This window comes from Ranitomeya variabilis, chromosome 5 (genome assembly GCF_051348905.1).
Source record: "Ranitomeya variabilis isolate aRanVar5 chromosome 5, aRanVar5.hap1, whole genome shotgun sequence".
NCBI lineage: Eukaryota > Metazoa > Chordata > Amphibia > Anura > Dendrobatidae > Ranitomeya > Ranitomeya variabilis.
The window spans coordinates 31,579,337-31,605,142 of NC_135236.1; the positions used below are offsets into that span (position 1 = coordinate 31,579,337).

Below are 25,806 nucleotides of genomic sequence, written 5' to 3' on the forward strand. Positions count from 1 at the left end.
TGACTATCAATACAGACACCTGTAGTTGTAACTTCATGGCAGCCACAATAAGGGTATGTTTCCACGTTCAGGAAACGCTGTGTTTTTGACGCTGCGTTTTTCTGCAGCGTCAAAAACGCAGCATCCAGATGTTACAGCATAGTGGAGGGGATTTCATGAAATCCAGACTCCACTATGCGTTAAACGCATGCGTTTTTGCCACGAAAACGCAGCATGTTGCTACTATGAGCAAAACACGCAGGTACACCGCAGGTGACCTGCCAGTGACCTCAGGTGCATTTTTGGTCAGGATTTTACCTGCATAAAATCCTGACCAAAGCCTGAAGCAAAACTGAACGTGGAAACATACCTTAAGAGTAGGGTGAGTGCAACCAAGCTGAGTAACTACAAATACCTCCATATTTCATCTTACAGCAGCTGGTGTGGGGAGAGGGATTCAGCAGGGTCGCGTGTAATAAAATATACCTACTGCAGCTCTCCACTAAGGGCTGTAAGATCAACGGTGCTACCCATCCACCACTGACTGCTGTAGGAAAGCTAGTGGTGGAGTTTTGTAACGACACTTAACTCTGCTGTACTCTCATCGCTCACAATGCTGTGAAATAAAAGCTGGAGGTGTTTGTGGGTAAGAGTTCAGCATTGGAATCACACTTCTCAAACGCCAATCTTTAATTCACTGCAGTCAGTGTGAGGGAAGGAGTACAGCAGACATGAGGGTTGTTACACACCCCCTCTAACAGGAAGCACAGCAGAGGTTACACTGACCAGATACAGCTGGAGGTTTTTAACACTACTCTGCTCCACCTTCCCTCACACTGACTGCAGTGATATGAAAGCCTGCTATGTTTATAATAACTCAACTCTGCTGTACTAACTTTTCAAACATCTCTGTAATGGAGAGAATGTGAAAATAAACTGTTCAGATCCGCAGCCACTCGCCTATGATAAAGTAACAAATAATCATTAACCCCTCTCGGACATCAGGTGTAAATACTCCACTGTCAGACACCCTCCCTTTGATGTGGGCCCACATCTGTTCTGGCACATGTCAGCTGTTTTGAACAGCTGACACGTGCCGCTAACAGCTGTGGGTGGAATTGCGATCTTCCTGCGGCTGTTAACCTGTCAAATGCCGCCGCTGTCAAACTCTAACAGCAGCATTTAACATGTGCTTCTGGCAAGAACGCCAGAAATCCCACCCTTTGGCACTCGTGTCACATGACATGGATTGGCATGACAACCTGAGAGCTCCAGAAGGCCTCTATGGTTGTCAATGCTGGATTGCTATGAGCGCCACCTGGTGGTCAGCACTAATAGAAAGTCAACAATTATGCTACATACAGGAGAGCTGATCACCTATGTGTAGCAGAGGCAATCGGGCTATGGCAGCTTCTGGTCTCCCAAGGACACTATAGAAGCATGACAAAAAAAATCACCCCCCCCCCAACCTTTTGCCCCACTCAAAAAAAAAAAAACATTAATAAAAAAATCATACACAGATTTGGTATCACCGGGTTCAGAATCACCTGGTTTATCAATCTAAAAAATTAATGGGATCGCTAAGATGTTAAAAAAAAAAAAAAAAACTGTTATTCTGGTTGCCGCAAGATTGCATTAAAATGCAATAATAAGCGATCAAAAGAACAAAGTTGCACCAGAATGATATAATTAAAAATGTCAGCTCAGCACGCAAACAATAAGCCCTCACCTGACCCCAGATCACAACAAATGGAGACACTACAGGTATCGGAAAATGGCGCAATTTTTTATTAAACAAAGTTTGGAATTTAAATTTTTCACCATTTTAGATAATAAATAACCTAGTCATGTTTGGTGTCTATGAACTTGTAATGACCTGGAGAATCATAATGGCAGGTCAGTTTTAGTATTTAGTGAACCTAGCAAAAAAGCCAAACAAAAAACAAGTGTGGGATTGCACTTTTTTTTTTGCAATTTCACCGCACTTGGAATTTTTTTTTTTCGTCCCCATTTTCCAGTACATGACATGGCAAAACCAATGGTGGTGTTCAAAGTACAACTCGTCCCGCAAAAAAAAAGCCCTCACATGGCCACAGTGATAGAAAAATAAGTAACGGCTCTGGGAAGAAGGGGGGCGGAAAAATAAACTCAAATACTTCTGGTCATATTTCCAACCAGAAAGGATTCACATCTATTAACCCCTGATGTTAAAAAGTCACGCAGCCTGTAGGGGGCATTTTTTTTTATATATTCATGCTAATCAGTGTATTGGAAGCCTTAGACAATAACCTTATAGAATATACAGGTCCTTCTCAAAAAATTAGCATATAGTGTTAAATTTCATTATTTACCATAATGTAATGATTACAATTAAACTTTCATATATTATAGATTCATTATCCACCAACTGAAATTTGTCAGGTCTTTTATTGTTTTAATACTGATGATTTTGGCATACAACTCCTGATAACCCAAAAAACCTGTCTCAATAAATTAGCATATTTCAACCGGCCAATCAAATAAAAGTGTTTTTTAATAACAAACAAAAAACCCATCAAATAATAATGTTCAGTTATGCACTCAATACTTGGTCGGGAATCCTTTGGCAGAAATGACTGCTTCAATGCGGCGTGGCATGGAGGCAATCAGCCTGTGACACTGCTGAGATGTTATGGAGGCCCAGGATGCTTCAATAGCGGCCTTAAGCTCATCCAGAGTGTTGGGTCTTGCGTCTCTCAACTTTCTCTTCACAATATCCCACAGATTCTCTATGGGGTTCAGGTCAGGAGAGTTGGCAGGCCAATTGAGCACAGTAATACCATGGTCAGTAAACCATTTAGCAGTGGTTTTGGCACTGTGAGCAGGTGCCAGGTCGTGCTGAAAAATGAAATCTTCATCTCCATAAAGCATTTCAGCCGATGGAAGCATGAAGTGCTCCAAAATCTCCTGATAGCTAGCTGCATTGACCCTGCCCTTGATGAAACACAGTGGACCAACACCAGCAGCTGACATGGCACCGCACACCATCACTGACTGTGGGTACTTGACACTGGACTTCAGGCATTTTGGCATTTCCTTCTCCCCAGTCTTCCTCCAGACTCTGGCACCTTGATTTCCGAATGACATGCAAAATTTGCTTTCATCAGAAAAAAGTACTTGGGACCACTTAGCAACAGTCCAGTGCTGCTTCTCTGTAGCCCAGGTCAGGCGCTTCTGCCGCTGTTTACCTGGGGAATGCGGCACCTGTAGCCCATTTCCTGCACACGCCTGTGCACGGTGGCTCTGGATGTTTCCACACCAGACTCAGTCCACTGCTTCCTCAGGTTCCCCAAGGTCTGGAATCGGTCCTTCTCCACAATCTTCCTCAGGGTCCGGTCACCTCTTCTCGTTGTACAGCGTTTTCTGCCACATTGTTTCCTTCCAACAGACTTACCATTGAGGTGCCTTGATACAGCACTCTGGGAACAGCCTATTTGTTGAGAAATTTCTTTCTGGGTCTTACCCTCTTGCTTGAGGGTGTCAATGATGGCCTTCTTGACATCTGTCAGGTCGCTAGTCTTACCCATGATGGGGGTTTTGAGTAATGAACCAGGCAGGGAGTTTTTAAAAGCCTCAGGTATCTTTTGCATGTGTTTAGAGTTAATTAGTTGATTCAGAAGATTAGGGTAATAGGTCGTTTAGAGAACCTTTTCTTGATATGCTAATTTATTGAGACAGGTTTTTTGGGTTATCAGGAGTTGTATGCCAAAATCATCAGTATTAAAACAATAAAAGACCTGACAAATTTCAGTTGGTGGATAATGAATCTATAATATATGAAAGTTTAATTGTAATCATTACATTATGGTAAATAATGAAATTTAACACTATATGCTAATTTTTTGAGAAGGACCTGTATATGGCTGGGATTCATCCTGGAGAGGCGACATCCTGGAGATGGAAGGTGACAATAAATGCTGCTCCATCAGCGTGTGCTAGGATAGGCCTCCCCAGCTGGGTGGGATTATGATACAGGGGGAGGAGAAGCAGAATGGCTGCCAGCCGGAGGATGAAAGCCGCAGACTGAACGCAAACCACAAGGGGTTAACTCCGAACGGCGGCATCCAGGGACGACACCATGAATCTACACGTAAGAGATGTGGATGTGTGTGTGTATACATATATATCTGCTAGGAGGGTGGGCTACACATCATACAAAGAAGAAGCAGCTGTACTGGTGACCGACAGGGAGGAAACCAAAGAATCAAGTCTGCATGTCCACAATTATACAGCGCGGTCGTTAATGATTGTCTGCACTAATGTTCTCAGATATCTGCTCATATAACGTCACGCTCATTCCTCAGGATGAAGAAAAGCAAAAACTGGATCAGTTCCTCTCTGACCTGTCTCTGCTGGGGTCCTTACAGGTAAGAAAGCCCCACAAAGGCTATATACTGTACATAGGAGCGGTATTATAGTAGTTATATTCTTGTACATAGGGGCAGTATTATAGTAGTTATATTCTTGTACATAGGAGCGGTATTATAGTAGTTATATTCTTGTACATAGGGGGTAGTATTATAGTAGTTATATTCTTGTACATAGGAGGCAGTATTATAGTAGTTATATTCTTGTACATAGGAGCAGTATTATAGTAGTTATATTCTTGTACATAGGAGCAGTATTATAGTAGTTATATTCTTGTACATAGGGGCAGTATTATAGTAGTTATATTCTTGTACATAGGAGCAGTATTATAGTAGTTATATTCTTGTACATAGGGGCAGTATTATAGTAGTTATATTCTTGTACATAGGAGCAGTATTATAGTAGTTATATTCTTGTACATAGGAGCAGTATTATAGTAGTTATATTCTTGTACATAGGGGCAGTATTATAGTAGTTATATTCTTGTACATAGGAGCAGTATTATAGTAGTTATATTCTTGTACATAGGAGCAGTATTATAGTAGTTATATTCTTGTACATAGGAGCAGTATTATAGCAGTTATATTCTTGTATATAGGAGCAGTATTATAGTAGCTATATTCTTGTACATAGGAGCAGTATTATAGTAGTTATATTCTTGTACATAGGGGGCAGTATTATAGTAGTTATATTCTTGTACATAGGGGCAGTATTATAGTAGTTATATTCTTGTACATAGGAGCAGTATTATAGTAGTTATATTCTTGTACATGGGGCAGTATTATAGTAGTTATATTATCGTACATGGGGCAGTATTATAGTAGTTATATTATTGTACATAGGAGCTGTATTATAGTAGTTATATTCTTGTACATAGGGGGCAGTATTATAGCAGTTATATTCTTGTACATAGGAGCAGTATTATAGTAGTTATATTCTTGTACATGGGGCAGTATTATAGTAGGTATATTCTTGTACATAGCGGCAGTATTATAGTAGTTATATTCTTGTACATAGGAGCAGTATTATAGTAGTTATATTCTTGTACATGGGGCAGTATTATAGTAGTTATATTATTGTACATAGGAGCTGTATTATAGTAGTTATATTCTTGTACATAGGGGGCAGTATTATAGCAGTTATATTCTTGTACATAGGAGCAGTATTATAGTAGTTATATTCTTGTACATGGGGCAGTATTATAGTAGTTATATTCTTGTACATAGGGGCAGTATTATATAGTAGTTATATTCTTGAACATAGGGGCAGTATTATAGTAGTTATATTCTTGTACATAGGGGCAGTATTATAGTAGTTATATTCTTGTACATAGGGGCAGTATTATATAATAGTTATATACTTTTACATAGTGAGCAGTATTATAGTAATTATATTCTTGTACATAGGAGCAGTATTATTATTATTATTTATATAGCACCATTGATTCCATGGTGCTGTACATGAGAAGGGGTTACATCAAAATACAAATATCACTTACAGTAAACAAACTAACAATGACAGACTGGTACAGAGGGGCGAGGACCCTGCCCTTGCGGGCTTACATTCTACAGGATTATGGGGAAGGAGACAGTAGGTCGAGGGTTGCAGTAGCTCCAATGGTGTTGAGGTGGCCGTGTGGTCTTTACAGGCTGTAAGCTTCTTTGAAGAGATGGGTTTTCAGGTTTCTTTTGAAGGATCCAAAAGTAGTGGATAACCGGATGTGTTGGGGCACAGAATTCCAGAGGATGGGGGATATTCGGGAGAAGTCTTGGAGGCGATTGGATGAGGAGCGAATAAGTGTGGAGGAGAGAAGGAGGTCTTGGGAGGACTGGAGATTACGTGAGGGAAGATATTGAGAGATTAGTGTGGAAATATACGGATGAGAAAGATTATGGATGGCTTTGTAGGTCAGTGTTAGTAGTTTAAACTGGATACGCTGAGAAATTGGGAGCCAGTGAAGGGATTTGCAAAGAGGGGAAGCAGGAGTGTAGCGAGGAGAGAGATTAATTAGTCGGGCAGCAGAGTTAAGGATGGACTGGAGGGGTGCAAGAGTGTTAGAAGGTAGGCCACAGAGGAGGATGTTGCAGAGGTCGAGGCGGGAGATGATTAGGGCATGCACGAGCATTTTGGTAGAGTGTGGGTTGAGGAAAGGACGGATTCTGGAAATATTTTTGAGCTGGAGGCGACAGGAGGTGGTGAGAGCTTGGATGGGCAGCTTGAAGGACAGGGCAGAGTCAAGGGTTACTCCGAGGCAGCGGATTTTGGGCACAGGGGAAAGTGTGATTTCATTTATTTTGATAGATAGATCAGGTAGGGAAGGTATGCGAGATGGAGGAAAGATAATGAGTTCAGATTTGTCCACATTGAGCTTGAGGAAGCGAGAGGAGAAGAAGGAGGATATGGCTGATAGCCACTCTGGGATTCTGGAGATCAGAGAGGTGACATCTGGGCCAGAGAGGTAGATCTGAGTGTCATCGGCATATAGATGGTACTGGAAGCCATAGGACCTTATGAGTTGTCCCAGGCCGAGTGTATAGATTGAGAAGAGTAAGGGCCCAAGGACAGAGTCTTGAGGGACACCAACAGAGAGGGGGCGAGATGAAGAGGTAGTATGGGAGTAGGAAACGCTAAATGTGCGGTTGGCAAGGTATGAGGAGATCCAAGATAGGGCAATGTGTTTGACCCCAAAGGAAGAGAGGATCTGTAGTAGGAGGCAGTGGTCAACTGTGTCAAAGGCAGAGGACAGGTCTAGGAGGAGGAGTATAGAGAATTGTCTGTTAGCTTTGGCTGTAAATAAGTCGTTAGTAATTTTGGTCAGGGCAGTCTCAGTGGAATGGTGGGGACGGAAGCCAGATTGTAGGTTGTCGAAGAGAGAGTTAGATGCAAAGTGAGAGGAAAGTTCAGCATGGACGTGCTGCTCAAGGAGTTTGGATGCAAATGGGAGCAATGATATGGGGCGATAGCTGGACATAGCGCTTGGGTCAAGGGATGGCTTTTTGAGGATAGGTGTGATTGTGGCATGTTTGAAGGCAGAGGGGAAGGTACCAGAAGTTAGTGAAAGGTTGAAGAGATGGGTTAGGGATGGGATTAGTGTGGTGGTGAGGTTGGGGAGGAGGTGGGATGGGATGGGGTCAAGTGCACAAGTGGTGAGGTGTGATTTTGAGAGAAGATGAGCAAGCTCCTCTTCAGAGATTTTGGAGAGTGAAGTTATGGGGTTTGGGCATTGGTCTCTCACAGAAAGGGGTTGTGGTGGTTGGACAACAAAGACTTGCCTTGTTTGGTCTATCTTATTTTTGAAGTGCGTGGCAAAGTCCTCGGCAACGATTAGGGAACTCGGAGGCGGTAGTGGTGGGCGGAGGAGGGAGTTAAAAGTGTTGAACAACTGTTTGGGGTTGTGGGATAAGGAAGATACAAGGGCTGTGAAGTAGGCCTGTTTTGCAGAGGTGAGAGCTGATTTGAATGCCAGTGTTGCTTGTTTGAGTGCAGTGAAATCATCTTGTGAATGCGTTTTCTTCCAACGCCGTTCTGCAAATCTCGATACTTGCCGAAGCTTTTTAGTGATGCTATTGTGCCAGGGTTGTCTATTAGTTCGTCGCGCTCTGCTATGCATGACAGGGGCAACTGTGTCAATAGCTGATGCAAGAGTGGCATTGTAGAAAGCAGTGGCAGTGTCTGTGTCGTGGAGTGAGGATATAGAGGACAGTGGTAGGATAGAGACAGAGAGTGTGTGGGTGTCTAGGTGTGCGAGGTTCCTGCGTGGGTGCACATGGTGCTGGACATGGGTGACAGGTGAAGAGGACAGGGATGAGAAGGTGAGCAGATGGTGGTCAGATAGAGGGAGAGGGGAGGTGGTGAAGTTAGATAGGGAGCAGAAACGGGTGAAGACCAGGTCTAATGTATGTCCGTCTGTGTGGGTGGCTGAGGAGGACCACTGAGTAAGTCCAAAGGATGAAGTAAGGGACAGGAGTTTGGAGACTGGTGGGTGTCAATGGGGATATTAAAGTCACCCATGATGATGGTGGGAATGTCAGCAGAGAGGAGCAGTATTATATTAGTTATATTCTTGTACATAGGGGCAGTATTATAGTAGTTATATTCTTGTATATAGGGAGCAGTATTATAGTAGTTATATTCTTGTACATAGGAGCAGTATTATAGTTGTTATATTCTTGCACATAGGGGCAGTATTATAGTAGTTATATTCTTGTACATAGGGGCAGTATTATAGTAGTTATATTCTTGTAAATAGGAGCAGTATTATAGTAGTTATATTCTTGTACATAGGGGCAGTATTACAGTAGTTATATTCTTGTACATAGGAGGCAGTATTACAGTAGTTATATTCCTGTACATAGGAGCAGTATTATAGTAGTTATATTCTTGTACATAGGGGACAGTATTATAGTAGTTATATTCTTGTACATAGGGGCAGTACTATAGTAGTTATATTCCTGTACATAGGGGCAGTATTATAGTAGTTATATTCTTGTACATGGGGCAGTATTATAGTAGTTATATTCTTGTACATAGGAGGCAGTATTATAGTAGTTATATTCTTGTACATAGGAGCAGTATTATAATAGTTATATTCTTGTACATAGGAGCAGTATTATAGTAGTTATATTCTTGTACATAGGAGCAGTATTATAGTAGTTATATTCTTGTACATAGGGGCAGTATTATAGTAGTAATATTCTTGTACATAGGAGCAGTATTATAGTAGTTATATTCTTGTACATAGGGAGCAGTATTATAGTAGTTATATTCTTGCACATAGGGGCAGTATTATAGTAGTTATATTCTTGTACATAGGAGCAGTATTATAGTAGTTATATTCTTGTACATAGGGAGCAGTATTATAGTAGTTATATTCTCATACATAGGAGCAGTATTATAGTAGTTATATTCTTGTACATAGGAGCAGTATTATAGTAGTTATATTCTTGTACATAGGGGGCAGTATTATAGTAGTTATATTCTTGTACATAGGGGCAGTATTATAGTAGTTATATTCTTGTACATAGGAGCAGTATTATAGTAGTTATATTCTTGCACATAGAGGGCAGTATTATAGTAGTTAAATTCTTGTATGTAGGGGCTGTATTATAGCACTTATATTAGTGTATATAGGGGAAGTATTATTATTTTCTTGTACACAGGGGGTGATATTTTACGTTTTTTATTTTTGTGCTGTTGTGCTATCATTCTAGGGTTTCCGATATTTTCAACCATGGCTGAGAGGAAGAGAAGAGATTTTACTTACCGTGGTGAATGACGATCTGGTGAGGTCACACTTTTCGGTTATTGTACGGTGTCTCGGTCTCCTCCATCACTCTCCTTATTCCTTCTTGTCTCTTCTAGAGCTGGCTGCCTCCTCGCTCTCCGCCGTCTCTCAGCGGTGAGACCATCTACCACCTTCCTATGTGCAGCAGTAACCAGTCCACACCACGGTATGTACAGACCCTCCGATTAGTTTTGGTCTCTGCTTCTGTTACATCTCCAGCTGTGAGAGGGGAAGAAGAGCTGCTCCGTCCACCGTCCGGACACAGAGGGGCTTCCACAGACTTCTCATGTGTTACCAATCTTTCATAGTTATTAATCCTATGGTATCCCTGACACATAACATTGTATGGCGTGCTGCTGCTCACAAGGCTGAATGCTACAATGTATCACATTCCAGCTGATAATTGTACATTGTAACAACACATCAGCTCTCTGAGGAAATTATTATGCACAATTTTGACTCAAAAGAATCTTCGTGTTATTTCTTTAGAAGAAGCAGAGATCTAATTTGTAGAACTTTCAGGACCAGACAAGTTTCCTGAGATCCATTTTTGCTTTTCTCCACCAGAGATTCTGCTCTGTTGCCGCCCGCGTCTCCTTGCGATAGAGAAATCGCTATTCCGGTAAGAGGCACTTGGCCATTGCGGCTTTTACAGGGCGACCACGAACATAAACTGCGAGAGGGAAAGAAAGAGCAGCTGTGCGGATAGTCCGGACTGCCTTTTCACCGACCGTAGGGTCAGAGAGCCGAGACCCCTGATATTGGGAATCGTGACGCTGCCAGCATTCCTCATGTATGATCCAAGCACTGGGGTTTGGTTATAGTATTCATAGCCCTAGACCACCTGGGATGTCATTCACTGCCCTAAACCACCCTGAATATCATTCACTGCCCTAAACCACCCTGAATATCATTCACTGCCCTAGACCACCTGGGATGTCATTCACTGCCCTAGACCACCCAGAATATCATTCTGCTATAGACTGACCTGAGTAGTGATATTGCAACCAGTAGGTGCAGCACCAGCAGGAACTGTAGTCAGCATACAGCCAGAAGTCGGTACTCGGAGCAGCAGTATAGTTGGGAAGATAAGCAGGTATCGTAGTCAGGATATAGCCAGACGTACACGGAACAGCAGTATTTTTGGGAGGCTAAGCAGGTATCGTAGTCAGGATATAGCCAGAGGTGGGTACATGGAGCAGCAGTATAGTTGGGAGGCTAAGCAGGTATCGTAGTCAGGATATAGCCAGAGGTGGGTACACGGAGCAGCAGTATAGTTGGGAGGATAAGCAGGTAACGTAGTCAGGATATAGCCAGAAGTCGGTACACAGAGCAGCAGTGTAGTTGGGAGATTAAGCAGCATATAGCAAGAGGTCGGAACAAGGAGCAGTAGTATAGTTGGGAGGATAATCAGGAATCGTAATCAGGATATAGCCAGAAGTCAGTACACGGAGCAGCAGTATATTTGGGAGGATAAGCGGGTAACGTAGTCAGGATATAGCCTGAGGTCTGTGCACAGAGCAGCTGTGTAGTTGGAGGACTTATCCGGTACCATAGCCAGGATATAGTCAGAGGTGGGTACATGGAGCAGCAGTATAGTTGGGAGGATAAGCAGATAACGTAGTCAGGATATAGCCAGAGGGGGTACACGGAGCAGCAGTATATTTGGAAGGATAAGCAGCTATCATAGTCAGCGGTCGGTACATAGAGTTGCAGTATAGTTGGGAGTATAAGCAGGAATCATAGTCAGGATATAGCCAGAGGTCAGTACATGGAGCAGCAGTATATTTGGGAGGATAAACAGGTATCATAGTCAGTGGTCGGTACATAGAGCTGCAGTATAGTTGGGAGTATAAGCAGGAATCATAAATAATAATCTTTATTTTTATATAGCGCTAACATATTCCGCAGCGCTTTACAGTTTGCACACATTATCATTGCTGTCCCCGATGGGGCTCACAATCTAAATTCCCTATCAGTATGTCTTTGGAATGTGGGAGGAAACCGGAGTACCCGGAGGAAACCCACGCAAACACGGAGAGAACACACAAACTCCTTGCAGATGTTGTCCTTGGTGGGGTTTGAACCCAGGACTCCAGTGCTGCAAGGCTGCTGTGCTAACCACTGCGCCACCGTAAATCATAGTCAGGATACAGCCAGAGCTCAGTACACGGAGCAGCAGTGTAGTTGGGAGGATAAGCAGGTATCGTAGTCAGGAATAGCCAGAGGTCAGTACATGGAGCAGCAGTATAGGTGAGAGGATAAGCAGGAATTGTAGTCAGGATATAGCCAGAGGTCGGTACACGGAGCAGCAGTGTAGATGGGAGGATAAGCAGGTATCGTAGTCAGGATATAGCCAGAGGTCGGTACACGGAGCAGCAGTATAGTTGGGAGGATAAGCAGGTATCGTAGTCAGGATATAGCCAGAGGTCGGTACACGGAGCAGCAGTATAGTTGGGAGGATAAGCAGGTATCGTAGTCAGGATATAGCCAGAGGTCGGTACATGGAGCAGCAGTGTAGATGGGAGGATAAGCAGGTATCGTAGTCAGGATATAGCCAGAGGTCGGTACATGGAGCAGCAGTATAGTTGGGAGGATAGGGAGGTATCATAGTCAGAATATAGCCAGAGGTCAGTACATGGAGCAGCAGTATAGTTGGGAGGATAAGCAGGAATTGTAGTCAGAATATAGCCAGAGGTCGGTACATGGAGCAGCAGTATAGTTGGGAGGATAGGGAGGTATCATAGTCAGGATATAGCCAGAGGTTGGTACATGGAGCAGCAGCGTAGTTGAGTGTATAAGCAGGAATCGTAGTCAGGATATAGACAGAGGTCAGTACACGGAGCAGCAGTGTAGATGGGAGGATAAGCAGGAATTGTAGTCAGGATATAGCCAGAGGTCGGTACATGGAGCAGCAGTATAGATGAGAGGATAAGCAGGAATTGTAGTCAGGATATAGCCAGAGGTCGGGACACGGAGCAGCAGTATAGATGAGAGGATAAGCAGGAATTGTAGTCAGGATATAGCCAGAGGTCGGGACACGGAGCAGCAGTATAGATGAGAGGATAAGCAGGAATTGTAGTCAGGATATAGCCAGAGGTCGGGACACGGAGCAGCAGTATAGATGAGAGGATAAGCAGGAATTGTAGTCAGGATATAGCCAGAGGTCGGGACACGGAGCAGCAGTATAGATGAGAGGATAAGCAGGAATTGTAGTCAGGATATAGCCAGAGGTCGGGACACGGAGCAGCAGTATAGATGAGAGGATAAGCAGGTATCGTAGTCAGGATATAGCCAGAGGTGGGTACATACACGGAGCAGCAGTGTAGTTGGGAGTATAAGCAGGAATTGTAGTCAGGATATAGCCAGAGGTGGGTACATACACGGAGCAGCAGTATAGTTGGGAGGATAGGGAGGTATCATAGTCAGCATATAGCCAGAGGTCGGTACATGGAGCAGCAGTGTAGTTGGGAGGATAAGCAGGTATCGTAGTCAGGAATAGTAGTCAGGATATAGTCAGAGGTCGGTACACGGAGCAGCAGTATAGTTGAGAGGATAATCAGGAATCGTAGTCAGCATATTGTCAGAGGTTGGTACATGGAGCAGCAGTATAGTTGGGAGGATAATCAGGAATTACAGTCGAGATATAGCCAGAGGTCGGTACACTAAGCAGCCGTAGGATCTTGAGAATAAGCAACAGGTGGAAAGAAGCTACACTAAAGGCTGGGAGTTCAATAATTTCGCAATGAAGGAAGTGCACTGCCAGGTTTAAATAGAATGCTCAATTAGGAGATTACAGGGTGGAGCCAATAAGGAACTCGGGGTGGAGACAATCTGGAACAACACAGGTACTAGTATCTGATTTAGCAAGGAACTGTCCAGCGAGCTGAATAGCTCAGAGGGAAGAGCTGCCGCCTGGTGCACAAGATCTGCTGAGTTCGAAACCTGACACATTCACTGCCCTAGACTACCCGTAATATCATTCACTGCCCTAGACCACCTGGGATGCTGGTAATAAAATTCACTGCCCTAGACCACCTGGTATCCTAGTAGTACAGATCAGGTGTAGGCCACCAGGGATACTGACAGTAAGCTTTACAGTGCTCTAGACAACCAGGGATACTGACAGTAAGCCTTTTGGTGCTCCAGACCACCTGGGATACTGACAGGAAACCTTGCAGTACTCTAGACCACCAGGGGTACTGACAGTAAGCCTTTTGATGCTCTAGACCACCAGGGGTACTGACAGTAAGCCTTTTGATGCTCTAGACCACCAGGGATACTGACAGTAAGCCTTTTGATGCTCTAGACCACCAGGGATACTGACAGTAAGCCTTGCAGTGCTCTAGACCACCAGGGATACTGACAGTTAGCCTTGCAGTGCTCTAGACCACCAGGGATACTGACAGTAAGCCTTGCGGTGCACTAGACCACCAGGGATACTGACAGTAAGCCTTGCGGTGCACTAGACCACCAGGGATACTGACAGTAAAGCTTTTGATGCTCTAAACCACCAGGAATACTGACAGTAAGCCTTGCAGTGCACTAGACCACCAGGGATACTGAAAATAATCCTTTCTGTGCTCTACACCACCAGGGATACTGACGGTAAGCCTTTCTGTGCTCTACACCACCAGGGATACTGACAGTAAGCCTTGCGGTGCACTAGACCACCAGGGATACTGACAGTAAAGCTTTCGATGCTCTAAACCACCAGGAATACTGACAGTAAGCCTTGCAGTGCACTAGACCACCAGGGATGCTGACGGTAAGCCTTGCGGTGCTCTAAACCACCAGAGATACTGACAGTAAGCCTTTCTGTGCTCTAGACCACCAGGGATACTGACGGTAAGCCTTGCGGTGCTCTAAACCACCAGGGATGCTGACGGTAAGCCTTTCTGTGCTCTAGACCACCAGGGATACTGACGGTAAGCCTTTCTGTGCTCTAGACCACCAGAGATACTGACAGTAAGCCTTTCTGTGCTCTAGACCACCAGGGATACTGACGGTAAGCCTTGCAGTGCTTACATGTTAGCAATAGTAGCACTGCTATAGCCAGGGGATAATGTGATATTGTTGTGTCACGATACCACTGCAGCCAATCAGCAGCTGCTAACCAGTGGCAGCATTAACTATTTAGTCAAAGCAGACCTTATATGGATGAACTGCAGCCAATGAGCGACCACTGATTGATGTGACACAACAATGTCACCTGTGGGGACGGCAGCGCAGACATCGCTGGAACGACGCAGCAAGTGGGGCCCTGATGTGATGAATCAGGGGCCGTCCAGTCATGGGTAGCTCCTTTACCCTCTTTACTGCACAAAGCCCTCGGGGGTTACTGTAAAGCTATTAACTACCCTCCCTAATTATGGAAATTCTCTGTTACATTCATTTTCAGGAAACACATTGCACTCTTTTCTTGCTGGCTGCGTACGCCAAGTATGGCCGCCCATACGTGTGGGTGAGGTCCAATCACCAACGGTTCTTGGGCACAGAGCTCTGCGATAAAGACTCGCCCCTCATGCTGCCATCTTACTCTGACTGGGACACGAAGGGTGAGCGCAACACGTCTCCTTGTAATTAAAGAGGTGGTCCAGCTTCTATAAAGCTCTTCGGGGGTCTGGAACGGCTCACCATTGGATGAGGCTTTGGTGATGTCCAGCTCCAGGCACCTGACCATCGCAGCCAAGTACAGACCGCTCTATGTATGATCACTGTGGTATCAGTAACCCTCATGTCTCCGTCCTCTAGATGTGGGAGTGTGGCACATTGTGTGGGATGTGGTCAGCACCTGTGTTTCTCCGCCCCCGAGGAACCCCCTGGCTGTGGACTTCACCTACCTGAAATCCCTTCCTCTTCCGGAGAGGTCACTCTCATCAGGGGCTTTGGTCAGTTTTTTTCACAGCTTATTGCTGCGAGAACCCCGGAGAAGCTCGATGTTTTCTTATGGTAAGTTCTTACGGGCCTAATATTTTGTAGCCATGATGGATCCATGTAGTCAATGATCCACCCCATTGACCATGAGGTCCATCAGGATCCAGACTGCAGCCATATTACAGCTGTGAAAGACTATTGTGAGACAAGTCTTGTTTCCCTTTCTCTAGTCTGGGAGGAGCTGGCAGAGCTGACCCGTCTCCACGCTCTCACCCTGCAGGACCTGAAGGAGCAGAACCTGCTCAAGAACCTGATCTGACCATGTACGGTCCAGGCCTGAAGATATGTCCGGGACACAGAGGACCAGAGGTGTCACTGCCACCGCAGACCCCACACAAGTTGTGTACCCCATAATCCGGCACGGCCTGCGGATGTAATAAAGACACAAGACCGGTTATATCCAGTCTACTGTGGAACGTTTCTTCACTTTATCTATTTTATCTGTTACCGTATCATTTATTATCTATTTATCTATCTATTATCTATCTATTAATTACCTATTATCTATCTATTATCTATCTATTATTTACCTATTATCTATCTATTATCTATCTATTATTTACCTATTATCTATCTATCTATCTATCTATCTATATATCTATTATCTACCTATTATCTACCTATTATCTACCTATTATCTATCTATCTATTATCAATCTATTTTCTATCTATCTATCTATCTATCTATCTATCTATCTATCTATCTATCTATTATCTATCTGTCTATTATCTATCTATCTATCTATCTATCTATCTATCTATCTATCTATTATTTACCTATTATCTATTATCTGTCTATTATCTATCTATCTATATATCTATTATCTACCTATTATCTATCTATTATCAATCTATTTTCTATCTATCTATCTATCTATCTATCTATCTATCTATCTATCTATCTATCTGTCTATTATCTATCTATCTATCTATCTATTATGTATCTATCATCTATCAATCTATTTTCTATCTATCCATCTATTATCTATCTATCTATTATCTATCTATCTATCTATCTATCTATCTATCTATCTATCTATCTATCTATCAATTATCTATCTATTATCTATCTATCTATTATCTATCTATCCATTATCTATTAATCTATTATTTATCTATCAATTATCTATCTATCATCTATCTATTATCTATCTATCTATTATCTATCTATTATCTATCTATCTATCTATCTATCTATCTATCTATTATCTATCTATCTATCTATCTATCTATTATCTATCTATCTATCTATTATCTATCTATCTATCTATTATCTATCTATCAATTATCTATCTATTATCTATCTATCTATTATCTATCTATCTATCCATTATCTATTAATCTATTATTTATCTATCAATTATCTATCTATTATCTATCTAGTATCTGCCTTTCGGGTCCTGATTTATTAGGTCACAACATATAAACCTCCAAAAAACATAATCACTTCCTTTTCTCTGTGATGACAAACAGGTTATTTATTTGCACAGATTACAATGTTTGTTCATCCACCAATTATAATTTTTGTCCTATTGTGGCAGTTTTCATCCAAAAGAAGTTGTCAGCAATGCTTAGACTCATTGATCCTTTGTCCAGCAGTGAATGGAGCAGTAATGATCTCCCCCACAGTGACCAGCACATTGTATGATGCCACCACACTGCACAGCATAATGTGATGTCCCCTCAGCCCCCCACCCCTTATAATGCCCCCACAGTATCTCAGACATACCGTGTTTGCACTCTAAAGAATGGCAAAATCTCAAGGGAAAAAATAATGCCAATATTGTTGGCACTGTGTGATGCCCCCACCCCTTATAATTCCACCACAGTGCCCAGCATACTGTGTGATGCCCCTCACCCCCCACCCCTTATAATGCCACTACATTGCCCAGCACACTGTGTGATGCCCCCGGCAGCACCCCACCCTATATAATGCCCTCTACATCACTTGGTCCACTTGCACTTGCTCATACTCATCTCTCTGCCTGCCGGTTCCGTCTGCATCCGTGGTACTTGTCGTCTTACTCCTCCTGCCTACATCTGTTGGACATTCCCTTTGGCAGCCCTAGTTACCCGCTCCTAGTGGGTCAGCTGTCACCTACCCGAGGTCAGTCCTGGAGTAGCACCAGGACCACCTCCCTTGTCTCTCTGTGGATCTCAGTATCGTATGCTGCAGCATATCCGTGGTCAGATTGGGTGAGGTTCCTCGTCACACCCCTGCAGGTCTTCCTTGGGCTCCGACACAGTGGTTCCACCAGCCAGCACATTACAATGACAATTAGAAAAATTGCATAAAAACATATCAAGATAGAGTACTGCAGAGAAAAATACTGGGTAAATATGCCAGACATCTTTTGTATCTCCTAAATGATGTAGGCCTATAAAATCATTATACTCCAATCTCTCAATGCCGTATGAGGATTGTTTTCCTGCTCCTGGATATCTGAGCACTTGCACTTTATATTGTATTGTGATTGCGGAGCAGGGACAGTGACTCAGTGGCCCAATGTCCTACAAAGTTATAGCTTTCTTGATTTGAGGACTACTAGTACTTACCTGCTGTTATGCAATGATTGACCAGTGCTGAGATCAACCATTTGGTTGACCAGTGCTGAGGTCAACCATTTAGTTGACCAGTGCTCGGGTCAAACTGTATTGGAGGATTCTAATACATGCACGTTTTACAGATTTATTTAACTCATTGCATGAACTGAGTAGTGTGTTTTAGCAATTGAATATTGATTTTGGATCTATATACCATACAGACCCCCAGGTGGGGTTATTATGCTATGAGTAATAATAAGATAAGTTTTATAATACATGTGCTCTTCGCCATATGGGTCAGTTTCTCTAATATTTGTGAAAAGGAAAATAATCCTCATATGGAATGGAGGGATTTTTTGGGGTATGATGATTTTTTAGGCTTACACCGTTTAGGACATACAAAAGACTACTGGCATATTTACCCAGTATTGTTCTCTGCAGGGCCTTCTCTTAATGTGATTTTATGTGATATTTCTAATTATCATTTGTTTCAACAAAGACTTGCTTTTATTTGATTTCTGTAATCTTGTAGGCTTCAGGCTACAGGGGGCTGAATACAAATGCACCTCACAATTTACAGATTTATATTACTACTGGGCCCTCAGAAACATTTCCCCGGTGGCCCCAACTACCAAGACATTTCTTTCTGAAAGTTTCCGCCAGAGCAGAGCTGTGCCTTTCTATTCAGCCCGAGTGACCCTGCGACTAAACGAATGCAACATAACTGCTGAAAATGGCCGCTATATGTCTTCTGCAGGCGATTTCTGGTCCTGTCATCCAGGACCCCCTTGACGCTGCACTCCCTACAGGTAGATTACAATCCGTGACCTCCAGACTATATATCATGTACTACCACTCAGCCATGGTTCTCCTCCTATTCTAGTAACAGATTGCCTGCACCGCACCCGCCATGTGCCGAGGGCCGGGATGTTTGGCAGTCAGAGGATCATTCATTGCTGCTCCCACTACGGCCCGCTGAGGATTGCTGTGCAGGTGTAGGGTTGGTCTAGTCTCGGATCCTGCACAAGAACATAAACTTAGCTACTTCTCTGTGAGCTCTCCTTCTACATTTTTCTACTCGTTGGTCCTGTTCACACTGGCATCTTAATTTAAAAAAAAACAAAAAAACAATGACAAATCTGTACAATCACTTCTCCCCCAGTGCTGGTCCTTGTATGATTGACAGCTGTTGCCAGTGACCATTTAGGGTGGACGACCGTCTCCCACTGGACACCCTACCAACACCATTTGACTATACCAGGGGTAAGTTCTATGACTATTAACTTTGCTGCCCACTAAAGGATGGTGCCGAGACTCACACACGGACTCAACAAGATTCAACTGGATCAGACATTACACTTGAGAATTGGAGCCCAGAAATTGGTGAGTAAGAATCATTGTTGAGGCACAGAACTTGGTGGTTACACATCACAGTGGAGTCACAGAGCTTTGAGCTTCGTAGTTGTGCAACAAAGTTGAGAGACAAATCTTGGTAGTAGAGCATGATTGTGGATGGAAAGAGCTTGGTGGCTACACAACAGTTGAGTTACAGAGCTTGGTCTTTACACATCAGAATTGAGAAGCAGAGCTTGGCAGTTAAGCATCATTGAGGCACAAAACACATCATAATGGAGGCATAGAGCTTTGTGGTTGTGCATCAGAGGTGAGGGACGAATCCTGGTAGTAGAGCACGATTGTGGAGGCAAAAAACTTGGTGTCTATGATCAGAGTTGAGCTACAGAGATTGGAAGTTACACATCAGAATTGAGGTACAGAGCTTGGCAGTTAAGCATTATTGTTGCTGGAGCACCCCCGTGAGGCCTTGGGGTACTCGGTACCGGGTCCTTCGGTTCTCAAGGGGGATGTCAAGGTGGCTGACCCGGTCCGTGGCCTTTGGGACGTCCGTGTTAAAGGGAAAGGTCTTTAAAGGGGAAATGTTCCTGACGCCACCTGTGGTATTCGGTCAGGGTGACCGACGCTGCTTTAAGGGGTCCTCTGGGGTGATGTTATGGCAGCTAGATGGTATACCTTCCCACAGGTGAAGTGTATGCCCAGGGCTTCCCGGTGTGTAGATGGTGAATGGTGTGAGGCGCAGTGAAGAACGAGGACACAAGGTTGCAGTCTCTTTACCTTTACTGAAGACTTCAGCATCCACAGTCCAGAGCACCAGATCACAGGGTAGGCAGAGTCCGGCCAGTTTGGAGGCAAGTCCAGAGTCCCCTTATCCAGTTAGAAATCAGTAGCCTTCCTCTAGCGCCGTGGTGTTGTAGTACCTTACTGCTAAGCCTCTCATAAGGTCTTCGCAAATGTTGTAGATGTTATCGATGTTATGTCTCTCTCTCTGTCCCCCAGATGGATAGGACAAACCCGTATGACCGGTGGCTTGAGGCGTTTTACAGGGACTCTATAATGCCCCGGCCTCTCGTGGGTGAACCTTGCCTCCTGGGTGTAGGGGCGGATCAGTAATGTGAAATTAGCTGTCCTGCCGGTCTCTGGAGAAAGGCATAAAGGATTGTTGCTCCCTCGGTGTTCCGGCTACCGGGATCTTGCGCCTCAGAAGGAGGCAGCCTGTGTAGGGCAGAACTCCTCTGATATCCACTCCTTTGCTACGACTTCTTCACCATCTCTACAATACAGTTCTCTTTCAGTGTCTCTTCCCAGGAGCTGTAGCACTTCAGGCCACACGGCTCCTATGCTTCCTTTCCCTCTGTCTCCCTGACAAGAACTCAACTCTTTCCCTCCAGATCAGGATGTTCTTATAGGGGAATTCACCTTAAACAGGCTTAGAGCTCCCCCTTCTGGTCTGGAGTGTGAACATGTTGCATGCATTGTGTTACCTAAAAAAGAGTTCTCCTTCATTGCCTCCAAACGTAACATCACTTCCCCCTAGAGGAAAATGACATTACTACAACGACCAGGACCCTGGGGCGCTGCATTGACACACAAAACGTGGTGGTTACACATCACAGCTGAGGCACAGAGCGTCGTGGTTGTGCAACAAAGTTGAGGGACACATCTTGGTAGTAGAGCATGATTGTAGATGCAGAGAGCTTGGTGGCTACATATCAAAGTTGAATTAGAGAGATTGTTCATTAAACATCAGAATTGGGGCACAGAGCATGGCATCATTGTTGAGGCACAAAACTTGGTGGTTACACATCACAGTGGAGTCACAGAGTTTTGAGCTTTGTAGTTGTGCAACAAAGTTGAGGGACAAATCTTGGTAGTAAAGCATGATTGTGGATGCAAAGAGCTTGGTGGCTACATATCTGAGTTGAGTTACAGAGATTGGTCTTTAAACATCAGAATTGAGAAGCAGAGCTTGGCAGTTAAGCATCATTGAGGCACAAAACATATCACAATGGAGGCATAGAGCTTTGTGGTTGTGCATCAGAGGTGAGGGACGAATTCTGATAGTAGAGCACGATTGTGGAGGCAAAAAAGTTGGTGTATATGATCAGAGTTGAGTTACACAGATTGGTAGTTACATATCAGAACTGAGGTACAGAGCTTGGCAGTTAAGCATTATTGTTGACACACAAAATGTGGTGGTTACACATCACAGCGGAGGCACAGAGCTTCGTAGTTGTGCAACAAAGTTGAGGGACACATCTTGGTAGTAGAGCATGATTGTGGATGTAAAGAGCTTGGTGGCTACATATCCGAGTTGAATTACAGAGATTGTTTGTTACACATCATAATTGGGGCGCAGAGCATGGCATCATTGTTGAGGCATACAACTTGATGGTTACACATCAAAGTGGAGGCACAGAGCTTCAAAGTTGTGCATCAGAGTTTAGGGACAAATCTTGGTAGTTGAGCATGACTGTGGATGCAAGGAACTTGGTGGCTACATATCAGAGTTGAGTTACAGAGATTGGTCATTAAATATCAGAAATGAGGCACAGAACTTGGCAGATAAGCATCATTGTTGACACATAACTTGGTGGTTACACATCATATTTGAGGCAATGAGCTTGATGGTTATGGTTATAGTGCAGGAACACAGCACTTCTCCTGTCCTGTATATATACACTGCACAGTGCCACTTCTGTCTTGTATATATACACTGCACAGTACCACTCCTCCTGTCCTGTATATATACACTGCACAGTACCACTCCTCCTGTCCTGTATATATACACTGCACAGTACCACTCCTCCTGTCCTGTATATATACACTGCACAGTACCACTCCTCCTGACCCGTATATATGAACTGCACAGTACCGCTCCTCCTGTCCTGTATATATACACTGCACAGTACCACTCCTCCTGTCCTGTATATATACACTGCACAGTACCGCTCCTCCTGTCCTGTATATATACACTGCACAGTACCACTCCTCCTGACCCGTATATATACACTGCACAGTACCACTCATCCTGTCCTGTATATATACACTGTACAGTACCACTCCTCCTGTCCTGTATATTCACTGCACAGTACCACTTCTCCTGTCCTGTATATATGCACTGCACAGTACCACTCCTCCTGTCCTGTATATATACTCTGCACAGTACCACTCCTCCTGTCCTGTATATATACACTGCACAGTACCACTCCTCCTGTCCTGTATATATACACTGCACAGTACCACTCCTCCTGTATATATACACTGCACAGTACCACTCCTCCTGTCCTGTATATATACACTGCACAGTACCACTCCTCCTGTCCTGTATATATACACTGCACAGTACCACTCCTCCTGTCCTGTATATATACATTGCACAGTACCGCTCCTCCTGTCCTGTATATATACACTGCACAGTACCACTCCTCCTGTCCTGTATATATACACTGCACAGTACCACTCCTCCTGTCCTGTATATATACACTGCACAGTACCACTCCTCCTGTGTATATACACTGCACAGTACCAATCCTCCTGTCCTGTATATATACACTGCACAGTACCACTCCTCCTGTCCTGTATATATACACTGCACAGTACCACTCCTCCTGTCCTGTATATACACTGAACAGTACCACTCCTCCTGTCCTGTATATATGCACTGCACAGTACCACTCCTCCTGTCCTGTATATATACTCTGCATAGTACCACTCCTCCTGTCCTGTATATATACACTGCACAGTACCACTCCTCCTGTCCTGTATATATACACTGCACAGTAACACTCCTCCTGTCCTGTATATATACACTGCACAGTACCACTCCTCCTGTCCTGTGTATATACACTGCACAGTACCACTCCTCCTGTATATATACACTGCACAGTACCACTCCTCCTGTCCTGTATATATACACTGCACAGTACCACTCCTCCTGTCCTGTGTATATACACTGCACAGTACCACTCCTCCTGTCCTGTATATACACACTGCACAGTACCACTCCTCCTGTATATATACCCTGCACAGTACCACTCCTCCTGTATATATACACTGCACAGTACCACTCCTCCTGTATATATACACTGTACAGTACCACTCCTCCTGTCCTGTATATACACTGCACAGTACCACTCCTCCTGTCCTGTATATATGCACTGCACAGTACCACTCCTCCTGTATATATACTCTGCATAGTACCACTCCTCCTGTCCTGTATATATACACTGCACAGTACCACTCCTCCTGTCCTGTATATATACACTGCACAGTACCACTCCTCCTGTCCTGTGTATATACACTGCACAGTACCACTCCTCCTGTATATATACACTGCACAGTACCACTCCTCCTGTCCTGTATATATGCACTGCACAGTACCACTCCTCCTGTATATATACTCTGCATAGTACCACTCCTCCTGTCCTGTATATATACACTGCACAGTACCACTCCTCCTGTCCTGTATATATACACTGCACAGTAACACTCCTCCTGTCCTGTATATATACACTGCACAGTACCACTCCTCCTGTCCTGTGTATATACACTGCACAGTACCACTCCTCCTGTATATATACACTGCACAGTACCACTCCTCCTGTCCTGTATATATACACTGCACAGTACCACTCCTCCTGTCCTGTGTATATACACTGCACAGTACCACTCCTCCTGTATATATACACTGCACAGTACCACTCCTCCTGTATATATACACTGCACAGTACCACTCCTCCTGTATATATACACTGCACAGTACCACTCCTCCTGTCCTGTATATATACACTGCACAGTACCACTCCTCCTGTCCTGTATATATACACTGCACAGTACCACTCCTCCTGTCCTGTATATATACACTGCACAGTACCACTCCTCCTGTCCTGTATATATACACTGCACAGTACCACTCCTCCTGTATATATACACTGCACAGTACCACTCCTCCTGTATATATACACTGCACAGTACGACTCCTCGAGCTGCCGCAGTTCCCCTTTGGGTCCTCCACCTTCGGAGCTGAACGTCCCAGTAGTGATGTTATTAAGTGTCAGGGGGCCTCAGGTTTCCACATGGACTATTACCACCACCGTCATATGTAAGGACCCTGTGTGTCACGTCTTGTTGATGGTCGTCCTCTTCTTCTCTCCATTCCAGTCCTTCCTCCCCCTCTCCTCCTGTATATATACACTGCACAGTACCACTCCTGTGTATATATACACTGCACAGTACCGCTCCTCCTGTCCTGTATATATACACTGCACAGTACCGCTCCTCCTGTCCTGTATATATACACTGCACAGTACCACTCCTCCTGTATATACACTGCACAGTACCACTCCTGTGTATATATACACTGCACAGTACCGCTCCTCCTGTCCTGTATATATACACTGCACAGTACCGCTCCTCCTCTCCTGTATATATACACTGCACAGTACCCCTCCTCCTGTATATATACACTGCACAGTACCACTCCTCCTGTCCTGTATATATACACTGCACAGTACCACTCCTCCTGTCCTGTATATATACACTGCACAGTGCCCTTCCTCCTGTATATATACACTTCACAGTACCACTCCTCCTGTATATATACACTGCACAGTACCACTGCTCCTGTATATATACACTGCACAGTACCGCTCCTCGTGTCCAGTATATATACACTGCACAGTACCACTCCTCCTGTCCTGTATATATACACTGCACAGTACCACTCCTCCTGTCCTGTATATATACACTGCACAGTACCACTCCTCCTGTCCTGTATATATACACTGCACAGTACCACTCCTCCTGTCCTGTATATACACAATGCACAGTACCACTCCTCCTGTGTATATACACTGCACAGTACCACTCCTCCTGTCCTGTATATATACACTGCACAGTACCACTCCTTTTGTGTATATACACTGCACAGTGCCACTCCTCCTGTCCTGTATATATACCCTGCACAGTACCACTACTCCTGTCCTGTATATATACACTGCACAGTACCACTCATCCTGTATATATACACTGCACAGTACCACTCCTCCTGTATATATACACTGCACAGTACCACTCCTCCTGTCCTGTATATATGCACTGCACAGTACCACTCCTCCTGTCCTGTATATATACTCTGCATAGTACCACTCCTCCTGTCCTGTATATATAAACTGCACAGTACCACTCCTCCTGTCCTGTATATATACACTGCACAGTAACACTCCTCCTGTCCTGTATATATACACTGCACAGTACCACTCCTCCTGTCCTGTATATATACACTGCACAGTACCTCTCCT

At 44.1% G+C, this 25,806-nt stretch overlaps 1 protein-coding gene across 2 annotated transcripts; it reads left to right on the forward strand.

The window, feature by feature from the left end:
- Positions 1-3,973: 3,973 nt before the first annotated feature.
- On the forward strand, positions 3,974-16,011 carry LOC143773259 (uncharacterized). Of its 2 annotated transcripts, none has more exons than XM_077260752.1 (8): positions 3,974-4,108; positions 4,323-4,385; positions 9,597-9,668; positions 9,748-9,836; positions 10,238-10,292; positions 15,072-15,228; positions 15,425-15,622; positions 15,778-16,011. In XM_077260752.1, exons 1-8 carry the CDS (start codon positions 4,097-4,099, stop codon positions 15,864-15,866), a joined length of 735 nt encoding a protein of 244 aa, XP_077116867.1. In that variant the 5' UTR covers positions 3,974-4,096; the 3' UTR covers positions 15,867-16,011. The 2 variants fall into 2 exon arrangements, with proteins under 2 accessions (XP_077116867.1, XP_077116866.1); XM_077260751.1 differs by having other exon boundaries at positions 15,828-16,011.
- Positions 16,012-25,806: the final 9,795 nt, after the last annotated feature.

What these genes read in the sequence shown, in the direction of transcription:
- LOC143773259 (XM_077260751.1), top strand. An exon ending in ATAGAGAAATCGCTATTCCG is followed by an intron (nt 10,293 to 15,071) that starts GTAAGAGGCACT and finishes ATTCATTTTCAG; the next exon opens with GAAACACATTGCACTCTTTT. An exon ending in AAGCTCGATGTTTTCTTATG is followed by an intron (nt 15,623 to 15,827) that starts GTAAGTTCTTAC and finishes CTCACCCTGCAG; the next exon opens with GACCTGAAGGAGCAGAACCT.